This window comes from Stegostoma tigrinum, chromosome 22 (assembly GCF_030684315.1).
Source record: "Stegostoma tigrinum isolate sSteTig4 chromosome 22, sSteTig4.hap1, whole genome shotgun sequence".
NCBI classification, from domain to species: Eukaryota; Metazoa; Chordata; class Chondrichthyes; order Orectolobiformes; family Stegostomatidae; genus Stegostoma; species Stegostoma tigrinum.
In genome coordinates this window covers 11,706,790-11,720,592 of record NC_081375.1, presented here as the reverse complement: position 1 = coordinate 11,720,592, position 13,803 = coordinate 11,706,790, and the positions used below count along the sequence as shown (strand labels likewise).

The 13,803-nt window shown below is 43.5% G+C and overlaps 1 protein-coding gene across 2 annotated transcripts in view; it reads left to right on the top strand.

The window, feature by feature from the left end:
* Positions 1–13,803, top strand: part of gcgra (glucagon receptor a) — a 185,897-nt gene that overhangs the window by 99,756 nt on the left and 72,338 nt on the right. For both annotated transcript variants that reach the window (XM_059653641.1, XM_059653642.1), the window contains exon 3: positions 13,150–13,246. In XM_059653641.1, the coding sequence (XP_059509624.1) occupies positions 13,150–13,246 (97 nt within the window). The remainder of the gene's footprint in view (positions 1–13,149; positions 13,247–13,803) is intronic.

Genomic DNA, 13,803 nt, shown 5'->3' with positions numbered 1-13,803 from the left:
GATGTTGGTGATAGTGATGTTGGTGATAGTGATGTTGGTGATAGTGATGATGGTGATGTTGGTGATAGTGATGTTGGTGATGTTGGTGATAGTGATGTTGGTGATAGTGATGTTGGTGATGTTGGTGATAGTGATGTTGGTGATAGTGATGATGGTGATAGTGATGTTGGTGATAGTGATGTTGGTGATAGTGATGTTGGTGATGTTGGTGATAGTGATGTTGGTGATAGTGATGATGGTGATAGTGATGTTGGTGATGGTGATGTTGGTGATAGTGATGTTGGTGATAGTGATGTTGGTGATAGTGATGTTGGTGATAGTGATGTTGGTGATGGTGATGTTGGTGATAGTGATGTTAGTGATAGTGATGTTGGTGATAGTGATGTTGGTGATGGTGATGGTGGTGATAGTGATGTTGGTGATAGTGATGTTGGTGATAGTGATGTTGGTGATAGTGATGTTGGTGATGTTGGTGATGTTGGTGATAGTGATGATGGTGATAGTGATGTTGGTGATAGTGATGTTGGTGATAGTGATGATGGTGATAGTGATGTTGGTGATGTTGGTGATAGTGATGTTGGTGATAGTGATGATGGTGATAGTGATGTTAGTGATAGTGATGTTGGTGATGTTGGTGATAGTGATGTTGGTGATAGTGATGTTGGTGATAGTGATGTTGGTGATAGTGATGTTGGTGATGTTGGTGATAGTGATGTTGGTGATAGTGATGTTGGTGATAGTGATGTTGGTGATAGTGATGATAGTGATGTTGGTGATAGTGATGTTGGTGATAGTGATATTGGTGATGTTGGTGATAGTGATGTTGGTGATAGTGATGTTGGTGATAGTGATGATAGTGATGTTGGTGATAGTGATGTTGGTGATAGTGATATTGGTGATGTTGGTGATAGTGATGTTGGTGATGTTGGTGATAGTGATGTTGGTGATAGTGATGTTGGTGATGTTGGTGATAGTGATGATGGTGATAGTGATGATGGTGATAGTGATGATGGTGATAGTGATGTTGGTGATAGTGATGTTGGTGATGTTGGTGATAGTGATGTTGGTGATAGTGATGTTGGTGATGTTGGTGATGTTGGTGATAGTGATGTTGGTGATAGTGATGTTGGTGATAGTGATGTTGGTGATAGTGATGTTGGTGACGATGGTGATAGTGATGTTGGTGATAGTGATGTTGGTGATAGTGATGTTGGTGACGATGGTGATAGTGATGTTGGTGATGTTGGTGATGTTGGTGATAGTGATGTTGGTGATAGTGATGTTGGTGATAGTGATGTTGGTGATGTTGGTGATAGTGATGTTGGTGATAGTGATGTTGGTGATAGTGATGTTGGTGATAGTGATGTTGGTGATGTTGGTGATAGTGATGTTGGTGATGTTGGTGATAGTGATGTTGGTGATAGTGATGTTGGTGATAGTGATGTTGGTGATGTTGGTGATAGTGATGTTGGTGATAGTGATGTTGGTGATAGTGATGTTGGTGATAGTGATGTTGGTGATGTTGGTGATAGTGATGTTGGTGATAGTGATGTTGGTGATAGTGATGTTGGTGATGTTGGTGATAGTGATGTTGGTGATAGTGATGTTGGTGATAGTGATGTTGGTGATGTTGGTGATAGTGATGTTGGTGATAGTGATGTTGGTGATAGTGATGTTGGTGATAGTGATGTTAGTGATAGTGATGTTGGTGATGATGGTGATAGTGATGTTGGTGATAGTGATGTTGGTGATAGTGATGTTGGTGATGTTGGTGATAGTGATGTTGGTGATAGTGATGTTGGTGATGTTGGTGATGTTGGTGATAGTGATGATGGTGATAGTGATGTTGGTGATAGTGATGTTGGTGATAGTGATGTTGGTGACGATGGTGATAGTGATGTTGGTGATAGTGATGTTGGTGATAGTGATGTTGGTGACGATGGTGATAGTGATGTTGGTGATGTTGGTGATAGTGATGTTGGTGATAGTGATGTTGGTGATAGTGATGTTGGTGATGTTGGTGATAGTGATGTTGGTGATAGTGATGTTGGTGATAGTGATGTTGGTGATGTTGGTGATAGTGATGTTGGTGATGTTGGTGATAGTGATGTTGGTGATAGTGATGTTGGTGATAGTGATGTTGGTGATGTTGGTGATAGTGATGTTGGTGATAGTGATGTTGGTGATAGTGATGTTGGTGATAGTGATGTTGGTGATGTTGGTGATAGTGATGTTGGTGATAGTGATGTTGGTGATAGTGATGTTGGTGATGTTGGTGATAGTGATGTTGGTGATAGTGATGTTGGTGATGTTGGTGATAGTGATGTTGGTGATAGTGATGTTGGTGATAGTGATGTTGGTGATGTTGGTGATAGTGATGTTGGTGATGTTGGTGATAGTGATATTGGTGATGTTGGTGATAGTGATGTTGGTGATAGTGATGTTGGTGATAGTGATGTTGGTGATAGTGATGATGGTGATGTTGGTGATGTTGGTGATAGTGATGTTGGTGATGTTGGTGATAGTGATATTGGTGATGTTGGTGATAGTGATGTTGGTGATAGTGATGTTAGTGATAGTGATGTTGGTGATAGTGATGTTGGTGATGTTGGTGATAGTGATGTTGGTGATAGTGATGTTGGTGATAGTGATGTTGGTGATAGTGATGATGGTGATAGTGATGATGGTGATGTTGGTGATGTTGGTGATAGTGATGTTGGTGATAGTGATGTAGGTGATAGTGATGTTGGTGATAGTGATGTTAGTGATAGTGATGTTGGTGATAGTGATGTTGGTGATGTTGGTGATAGTGATGTTGGTGATAGTGATGTTGGTGATAGTGATGTTAGTGATAGTGATGTTGGTGATAGTGATGTTGGTGATGTTGGTGATAGTGATGTTGGTGATAGTGATGTTGGTGATAGTGATGTTGGTGATGTTGGTGATAGTGATGTTGGTGATAGTGATGTTGGTGATAGTGATGTTGGTGATGTTGGTGATAGTGATGTTGGTGATAGTGATGATGGTGATAGTGATGATGGTGATAGTGATGTTGGTGATAGTGATGTTAGTGATGTTGGTGATAGTGATGTTGGTGATAGTGATGATGGTGATAGTGATGTTGGTGATAGTGATGTTGGTGATAGTGATGTTGGTGATGTTGGTGATAGTGATGTTGGTGATAGTGATGTTGGTGATAGTGATGATGGTGATAGTGATGTTGGTGATAGTGATGTTGGTGATAGTGTTGATGGTGATGATGGTGATGATGGTGATGATGGTGATGATGGTGATGATGGTGGTGATAGTGATGATAGTGATGATGGTGATGATGGTGGTGATAGTGATGATGGTGGTGATAGTGATGATGGTGTTGATGGTGGTGATGATGGTGATAGTGATGATGGTGTTGATGGTGTTGATGGTGATGATGGTGATGATGGTGATAGTGTTGGTAGTGATGATGGTGTTGATGATGGTGAATGTGATGGTGGTGATGGTGGTGATGATGGTGATGATGGTGATTATTGTGGTGATGGTGGTGATGGTGGTGATAGTGATGATGGTGTTGATGGTGATGATGGTGATGATGGTGATGATGATGGTGATAGTGATGATGGTGGTGATGGTGGTGATAGTGATGATGGTGGTGATGGTGATGATGGTGATGATGGTGATGATGGTGGTGATGGTGGTGATAGTGATGATGGTGTTGATGGTGTTGATGGTGGTGATGGTGATGATGGTGGTGATGATGGTGATAGTGATGATGGTGTTGATGGTGTTGATGGTGATGATGGTGATGATGGTGATGATGGTGATTATTGTGGTGATGGTGATGATGGTGATGATGGTGATGATGGTGATTATTGTGGTGATGGTGATGATGGTGATGATGGTGATGATGGTGGTGATGTTGGTGATAGTGATGATGGTGTTGATGGTGTTGATGGTGATGATGGTGATGATGGTGATGATGGTGATTATTGTGGTGATGGTGATGATGGTGGTGATGGTGATGATGGTGATAGTGTTGGTAGTGATGATGGTGATGATGGTGATGATGGTGATGATGGTGATAGTGTTGGTAGTGATGATGGTGATGATGGTGATGATGGTGATGATGGTGGTGATGGTGGTGATAGTGATGATGGTGTTGATGGTGATGATGGTGATGATGGTGATGATGGTGGTGATAGTGATGATGGTGTTGATGGTGATGATGGTGATGATGGTGATGATGGTGATGATGGTGGTGATGGTGGTGATGATGGTGATAGTGATGATGGTGTTGATGGTGTTGATGGTGATGATGGTGATGATGGTGATTATTGTGGTGATGGTGGTGATGGTGTTGATGGTGATGATGGTGATGGTGATGATGGTGATTATTGTGGTGATGGTGATGATGGTGATGATGGTGATGATGGTGATTATTGTGATGATGGTGATGATGGTGTTGATGGTCGTGATGATGGTGATAGTGATGATGGTGTTGATGGTGTTGATGGTGATGATGGTGATGATGGTGATGATGGTGATTATTGTGGTGATGGTGATGATGGTGATGATGGTGATGATGGTGATTATTGTGGTGATGGTGATGATGGTGATGATGGTGATGATGGTGGTGATGGTGGTGATAGTGATGATGGTGTTGATGGTGTTGATGGTGATGATGGTGATGATGGTGATGATGGTGATTATTGTGGTGATGGTGATGATGGTGGTGATGGTGATGATGGTGATAGTGTTGGTAGTGATGATGGTGATGATGGTGATGATGGTGATGATGGTGATAGTGTTGGTAGTGATGATGGTGATGATGGTGATGATGGTGATGATGGTGATGATGGTGGTGATGATGGTGATAGTGATGATGGTGTTGATGGTGTTGATGGTGATGATGGTGATGATGGTGATTATTGTGGTGATGGTGGTGATGGTGTTGATGGTGATGATGGTGATGGTGATGATGGTGATTATTGTGGTGATGGTGATGATGGTGATGATGGTGATTATTGTGGTGATGGTGATGATGGTGTTGATGGTGGTGATGATGGTGATAGTGATGATGGTGATGATGGTGTTGATGGTGGTGATGATGGTGATAGTGATGATGGTGTTGATGGTGTTGATGGTGGTGATGATGGTGATGGTGATGATGGTGTTGATGGTGTTGATGGTGATGATGGTGATGATGGTGATGATGGTGATTATTGTGGTGATGGTGATGATGGTGATGATGGTGATTATTGTGGTGATGGTGATGATGGTGTTGATGGTGGTGATGATGGTGATAGTGATGATGGTGATGATGGTGTTGATGGTGGTGATGATGGTGATAGTGATGATGGTGATGATGGTGTTGATGGTGGTGATGATGGTGATAGTGATGATGGTGTTGATGGTGTTGATGGTGATGATGGTGATGATGGTGATGATGGTGATTATTGTGGTGATGGTGATGATGGTGATGATGGTGATTATTGTGGTGATGGTGATGATGGTGATGATGGTGATTATTGTGGTGATGGTGATGATGGTGGTGATGGTGATGAAGGCGATTGTGCTTGTGGCACCCAACATGTCCATGTTCACACGCCCTACCTTGCTCTTTTAACTGGAAAGCAAGGAGGGTCTTCTTTAACCAATAGGATGCTTCTCAGCTCTGTATTAAATGACTACATAACCATTGCCATAAATCATAAACAAATGTTTGCAAATTAAATTAAAAATGGGCTTTTTTGCATATGGAATGATTTTTCTTCAGAGTTGCCTTGGAGCAATGGTTGGGAAATTAATCTTCTATTCTGTCAACCTCCAGAAAAGTCTTGGAGGGTTGAAGCTGAATCAATTGAGGTGTGAGAGTGGGGCTACATAACACTCAAGGGGTTCAGTGTTGAATAGTGCAAAACATGTGTACCTGGGGAACCACCGCGTAGCACAGTTTGATTCCAATTGACGGGGTGAGAGAGGGGGTGCACATTAAAGTCTAGCTGGACAGTCACTTGGTAGGACCAAACTTGAATATTGCTCACAGGTTCCTGGAGCTTTTTATCTTGCACCCCTCAGGACAAAAGCAAGAATGAGAACTTTCACAGCAATTTCCACAATGGGAGGAACGGGTGCTGATTGGTTGGCAAGTCAACTCTGATTAGCCGAGATGTTGCCGGGTTGAAAGCAACGTGGAACGATTGGCTCCCCAAGCTCCTGGATAAATCAGAAGGACATTAATCACAATCAATTTGTGGTGGATTTGCAGATGTTTAAGGAGGAGATAGATCGATTTTCAGTCAATAATGGGTTGAAGCATTAGGGAGAGAAGGCAAGAAAATGGAACACAGAACATAGAACGTTACAGCACAGGACAGGCCCTTCGGCCCTCAATGTTGTGCCGACCTGTCATACCGATCTGAAGCCCATCTAACCTACACTATTCCATGTACGTCCATATGCTTGTCCAACGACGACTTAAATGTACCTAAAGTTGGCGAATCTACTACCGTTGCAGGCAAAGCGTTCCATTCCCTTACTACTCTCTGAGTAAAGAAACCACCTCTGACATCTGTCCTATATCTTTCACCCCTCAATTTAAAGCTATGCCCCCTCGTGCTCACTGTCACCATCCTAGGAAAAAGACTCTCCCTATCCACCCTATCTAACCCTCTGATTATCTTATATGTCTCAATTAAGTCACCTCTCAACCTTCTCTCTAACTCAACCTTCTTCTCTCTAACCATGAGGCTAAGATGAGATTGGCCATGAACATATTAAGTAGTGGAGCAAGCTCAGGAGAATCCCATCATGATAAATACTAGAAATGTTGTTGTAAAGCCAATTGTCTGTAACAAGAAGTTGGACTGGATCTTATAATCACGGTTGTGAACCTGAGGCCTTTAGATTTAGTGATTTTACAGCAGTCGTTGGAAACATTGTACATTTAAAATCCTAGCAATGACTGCCAGCGAAGTGTGTATATGTTTTTAAGTTGTCTTTCTTAACCAAGAACTAACCCATCGGAAATTCACACCAATCGGTGCACAGCAAGATCCCATTATTTACAGATGCGATGAACTCCCAATCAGTCTCTTCTTTGGAAAACAGGTCGAAAGAAAGGATTTGATGGAGCGCACGCAGAAAGTATTTCTTTTGAAGTTGTAATGTAGTAAACATGCCAGCCAACATTGGAACAGTAAGATCCCACACAAAGTGAGGATGTTCAGGTATAAGACAGCGTGGAGCTGGAGGTACACAGCAGGCCAGGCAGCATCAGAGGAGCAGGAAAGCTGACGTTTTGGCGGTTGGGGTGGGTGGGGGAGTTCTTTTCTTCCTGCTCCTCTGATGCTGCCTGGCCTTTTGTGCACCTCGAGCTCCACACTGTGTTATCTTTGACTCCAGCATCAGCAGTTCCTACAGTCTCTGAGGATGCTCAGATTTTTTTTTTCTCTTGGGTTAAAGTTTAAACAATGCGCCAGTGAGCTGGGGTAAGTTTAAAAATAAAACCCTCTTCTCCCTTGAGGAACTTTCGCAGAATCTTTTTAAGTCCACCCAGAGACTGACACTGCAGCATTCCCTCAATACTTCACCAAAAACGAAATCCTGCAGCACAAACGGGAAGCACTGGAGAAACTCGGCAGGTCTGGCAGCATCTGTGGAGAGAGAAAGTGAGTTAGTGTTTTGAGCCCAGTGACTCTACTCCAGAGTCCTGCTGGAGCTGCGAAACCGAAGTAATACCTGAAAATTTTGGAAATGGCTCAGCTGTTGGGATAAAGACACGGGGAGAAACAGAACTAATATTTCAGATTGTTGAATAAACCGGGTGTGTTTGACTGGCTTTTCATTCAGAGGCAAGAGTAGCATGCAGTGGGTCTGATACCTCTGTAATGAGAGAATCCTGTACGACCCAGATAGGGGACTTGGGGATGTTTGCCATGAGTTTGTGGTGATCTGGTTTAAACAATTTATACAGTGTACAATATATCATGGTGGAATTTTGAAATATTTATCCTCCATTGACTGAATGGGATTAAGACCATTTCAGTGTACGCTGTTACTCCTCATCAGAATGTCAGCGATGCAGAAAGAATGCAGGGCTAGGGCTGGCTGTGCCTTTCTGAGCCTGTCCCTGACAGTGCAGGTCTCCCTGCAGGTTCACTGATGGGATCACCGAAATGCTCATTCCTTTCTTCTAAGCCCAGACAAGGTTCGACTAGAGAGAAAGACTGAAGCTAAGGTGCATTGTAATTCATTGGAATGAGTTGCTGTGATCCTGTAGCCTGTGGGTAAGAGACACTAACCTCTTGCAGGTGTGAAGAAAAAAGTCAGAGTTAATGTTTCAGTTTCAGTGACGTTAACACTGACTTTTCCTTCGCAGATGCTGCCAGATCTACTGAGCTTTTCCAGCAACTTCTGCTATTGCACACACGTCTATAATACCCCAGACATGATAAAGCATTTTAAGGAGTTTCACAGGGAGACGAGTAAGCAAAGGGTGGCAATGAAAGAGGAATAGCATTTATATAGTGCCTTTCTCAACTTTGGAATGCCCCAGATTCCAGCAGATTGGAATTAAAATACAGACACAGTTTACACTCATTAATCAGCACTAAAAGGAGCTCATTCCCCAAATCCTTCTCATGGGGGAACAAAATAAAAAAAAAACAAAAAACAGCCTCAAATTGTGAGGTAGTAAGAACCGCCAGTGCTGGATGTCAGAGATAACGCAATGTGGATCTGGAGGAACGTAGCAGGACGGGCAGCATCAGAGGAGCAGGAAAGCTGACGTCAACTTTCCTGCTCCTCTAACGCTGAACAGCCTCAAATTGTGTCTGGGAATCTATTACATGGTTGGCTAGATTCTTCAAAATGTCTACCGAGATTTCCAAATGTTAGCCTGGGAAATATTGCTTCCTATTGTTATTTTATTTTATTTATATTATGCATTAGAAGAGTGGAGAGTCAGTATGACAAAAGGAGTGTAGTATACAGATTTATTAATAAATTTACCAATTCTATGAAGGGTGTTTTTTCAATAAAAAGGATCAGAAAGTGATTCTGGAACAGTAATCCAGAACAGAGCTGAGAAGAACCATCCCCCTCCACACACCCCACTGCAATCTTAATGTATAAGATGTTTATAATGTGGAGTTTATGACAGGCAGAGTAAATAAACACCATTGTTAGTTTTGTCACAGAGATAGTAGGAACTGCTGATGCTGGAGAATCTGAGATAACAAGGTGTAGAGCTGGATGAACACAGCAGGCCAAGCAGCATAGTCGCGAACCGTTTCAACTCCCCCTCCCCCTCCCATTCCTTGAACGACCTGGGCCTCCTGCAGTGCCACAATGATGCCACCTGAAGGTTGCAGCAACAGCAACTCATATTCCGCCTGGGAACCCTGCAGCCCAATGGTATCAATGTGGACTTCACCAGCTTCAAAATCTCCCCTCCCCCCACCGCATCCCAAAACCAGCCCAGCTCATCCCCTCCCCCCACTGCATCCCAAAACCAGCCCAGCTCGTCTCCGCCTGCCTAACCTGCTCTTCCTCCCACCTATCCCCTCCTCCCACCTCAAGCCACACCTCCATATCGTACCTACTAACCTCATCCTGCCCCCTTGACCTGTCCGTCCTCCCTGGACTGACCTATGCCTTCCCTACCTCCCCACCTACACTCACTTTCACTGGCTGTAACCCCGCCTCTTTGACCTGTCTGTCCCCTCTTACTCTATCTTCTCCTCTATCCATCTTTGATCTGCCTCTCCCCGTCTCCCTATTTATTTCAGAAGCCCCTTCCCCTCCCCCATTTTGGAAGACGGGTCTAGGCCCGAAACGTCAGCTTTCCTGCTCCTCTGATGCTGCTTGGCCTGTTGTGTTCATCCAGATCTACACCTTGTTGTTGTTAGTTTTCTTTTGACTTCAGAGTGCAATGCTTTTTTTTACTCTTTACTTCAATTCAGTTCAGAAGACAGAATAGTTTCTTTGAGCAGGGGAAGTGAGTTACTTTCTCCCAGTTCAGCTCAGGGAAGCCAGTCATGTCAGAGATAATGGGAACTGCAGATGCTGGAGAATCCGAGAGAACAAAGTGTGGAGCTGGATGAACACAACAGGCCCAGCAGCATCTCAGGAGCACAAAAGCTGACGTTTTGGGCCTAGACCCTTCATCAGAGAGGGGGATGGGGAGAGGGTTCTGAAATAAATAGGGAGAGAGGGGGAGGCGGACCGAAGATGGATAGAGGGGAAGATAGGTGGAGAGGAGAGTATAGGTGGCTCATCCCTGCCTCCCTAACCTGTTCTTCCTCTCACCTAGCCCCTCCTCCCACCTCAAGCCGCACGTCCATTTCCCACCTACTAACCTCATCCCACCTCCTTGACCTGTCTGTCCTCCCCGGACTGACCTATCCCCTCCCTACCTCCCCACCTATACTCTCCTCTCCACCTATCTTCTTTTCTCTCCATCTTTGGTCCACCTCCCCCTCTCTCCCTATTTATTTCAGAACCCTCTCCCCATCCCCCTCTCTGATGAAGGGTCTAGGCCCGAAACGTCAGCTTTTGTGCTCCTGAGATGCTGCTTGGCCTGCTGTGTTCATCCAGCTCCACACTTTGTTAGCCCAGTCATGTCAGTCTATTTTTGTGAAGCTCCGACACTAGGAATGCTTATTTCGAGTCTCCAATACATTAGCATTGAGAATGTTTCGCTTTCAGAATTGTGCAAGGTTTGAGCATATAGACTCGGAAAGCTATCATAAAATTGTCTCCACAGTCCACCCTAAAAAAAAGACAGGACCCAAACAGTTCAGTAGGAACTTTGAAGTTGAGATTAGTGTATAATTCCTCTGGCCTGGACTCTCTGTAATGGATAATGTTGGAAAATAAATTGAAACATTGTTTTGCTGTTTGCATTCGCTTCTTTCCAAAATGTGTTTTAGGCTCTTTTTTTGTCTCTATTTGCTAATTCTGTGCTCTATTCTTGAACATCTGCAGCCTCATGTGAATGTTTTTCAGTCATGTCACCTGAAAATAAATTAAAGTTATGATCTATCAAGCCAGGTTTCGTCCAGGGGACTGATTTCTTCAGCTGGAATCAGCAGGGAATAGTGCAGATTGAAACTAGAAGGTTGTCTCACTGTTAGAGGTGAAACTAAAACAACAAGGCACAGCCTCAAAATACAGAGGAGCAGATTTAGGACTGAGCTGAGGGGGATCTTCTTCATCCAAAGGGCCGTGAATGGAGGAAACTGGAATAGTTGGAGGAAACCCACACAGACATGGGGAAAATGTGCAAACTTCACACAGACAGTCGCCTGAGGGTGGAATTGAACCTAGGTCTCCAGCATTATACAGCAACAGTGCTAGCCACTGAGCCACCATGCTACCTGTGCTCTATTTGTGTAAAGAGCAGTGATTATCTTATTGAATGGCAGAGCATGCCCAAAGGACCAAATAGCCTATTGCTGCTCCTGTTTCTTATGTTCTATTATAACAGCAAAAACATTAAAGTCCCTCCCGGTGAACTATCCATCCTGATTGATTCAATATCCCATTATGTCGACGAAATTACTTTGCTCATCCTGGGACACCCACTGCCTGAGAAAATTGAACAAGACGTAAATGAGAATTTCAAAGTGCAAAATTACAGCAATTAACCAGCAAGATGACTCAATTGGCATCAACATCAAGGGTGTGGGATTTTCTCACAATTCATGTTCTCAATCTTGCCTGTATTAATCCTTCAGATAGATGATGGTCATTGAATTCTGTGATTCTATTTTCCCAGTGTGTATTCCTGAGGGCTGCACGTTGCCAAACCCTGGAATTACTGCTGGGTTGCTCCTCAGCACTGCTGGGTTTTGGGTTACACTTGGGCTAAAGTCCCACCTCCATTCCCTCACAAGCAATTTGCGGCGTGGATTTGTGCAAAAGTCTTATTTTTTGAGACTAAATTTTCTTGGCTAAAGGTCATGCAATAAACCTTTCAATGGGGCAATGTTTCAGAGAGATTGGTGTGAATGGGCCCAAACAAAATCCAGAAAGACTCAAAATGGAATGAAACAAAAAGCAACAAGATCAAAGAACTGATATTGATGATATTCAGAATTTGGTCAGTTTAATAATGGGAATAAACAAAGCTGGTACATAAATATTTCAATGTTTTAAACATTTACTGATCAGTATACAATTTTGTTAACATTAATTTCATTAAATTATTATTTTACAATGAAATTGAATCATTAGATATGGTAATGCCTCAGTTTATAATATTCTAATTGTTGACTCACAGTGGGAAAGGTTACACACAGAAATCAACATGTTGCTGTAATGTCTGCTTTATAACTTATAATGTGTTTTACAGTTTTAAATAAGCTACCCATAGAGTTAATCAGTCCCTGACAATTAATTATTTGACCATTATTGGTAACATGACACAGCATTGTGTCTGCACTAACATTGCTAAGTTCACAGGCCCCAGTAACCAGATCCTCCTTTGAAGATCTTAATCATAGAATCCCTGCAATCTGGAAGCAGGTCATTTAGCCCATAAAATCCTCACTGATCCACTGAAGAGTATCCCACCCAGACCCACACCCCTATCCTATTCCTGCATTTCCTACAGCTAATCCACCCAACCTAAATATCCCTGGACACAACGGCCAATCCACCTAGCCTGCACATGTGGGTGGAAACCGGAGCACCAGGAGGAAACCCACGCAGACACGGAGAGAATGTGCAAACTCCACACAGACAGTTGCCCGAGGCTGGAGACAAACTGTGTCCCTGGTGCTGTGAGGCTGCAGTGCTAACCACTGAGCTATCATACCATCACCTAGTCCAAAGCTAGCACATATCATCTGACCTGTCCACAGCACCATTAGAAGAATGAGCTGGGACTGAAAGATCTGAATAATGGATTTAACTATCTTTGGGAGTCTTATACAGGACTAGGATTATGTGGGAAAAGAGTGTGAATGGTCTTTAGGAAGACCATGGACGTTCAGTCTGTCAATGGTACCTCGTGTTACAGTGGACAGGTTGTCCTCACCACCATTCCCACTGTATTCACCCTTTGTGCCCTTCCTCAGTTCCACACGAAAAGCATGTAGAGCTTGGAAATATTTGCAATCTTCTGCTCCGATTACTATCTTCCAGGGAGCATCCGTTGAAGTTCTGGAGAACACAGTGGAAAAGTGGAAAAGATATTCCGACGAATGTTTTCGAAACATGTCTCGGGCCTCGCAGCCGAAAGGTAGGATGACCCCTCCAACCTGAGCTCCAGGATTTTGTGTTCTGTTTGTGATGCAGTTTGAAGTCTCAGGAGGACACACCCAGGTTTTTGTCTCTGGGAGGAGAAGCGAGAAGTTGATACAGGATTCTGAAACTCTAAGGAAGCAATGATCTCATCTCCTTCGATTGCTTACCTTTCTCCATTTCCTCAAACTGACTACCTCCTGCCTTGGGAGCATGTGCTGTGCATCGATTCTGCTCTGTTTCCATCCAATGTGACTCTCTTCACAACATGTCTTCCCTACTGCCATCAGTTGTTGCTAAGGGTAATGATAAGTAATGCAAAGGTTACTGGAATAGTGTAGTCGCTATGTGTGGTGCTTATCTTGTGCACTTCAGTATAAAAGATAAGGCTTGAAACATTTCCAAAAACCTTCAGCCAGAAGTGCCAAGTGGGTGATCCATCTCGGCCTCCTCCAGTGGTCCCCAGCGTTACACACACCAGTCTTCAGCCAATTCGATTCACCCCAAGTGATAGCACGACACTGGGTACTGCAAAGGCTATGGGCCCTTATAGCA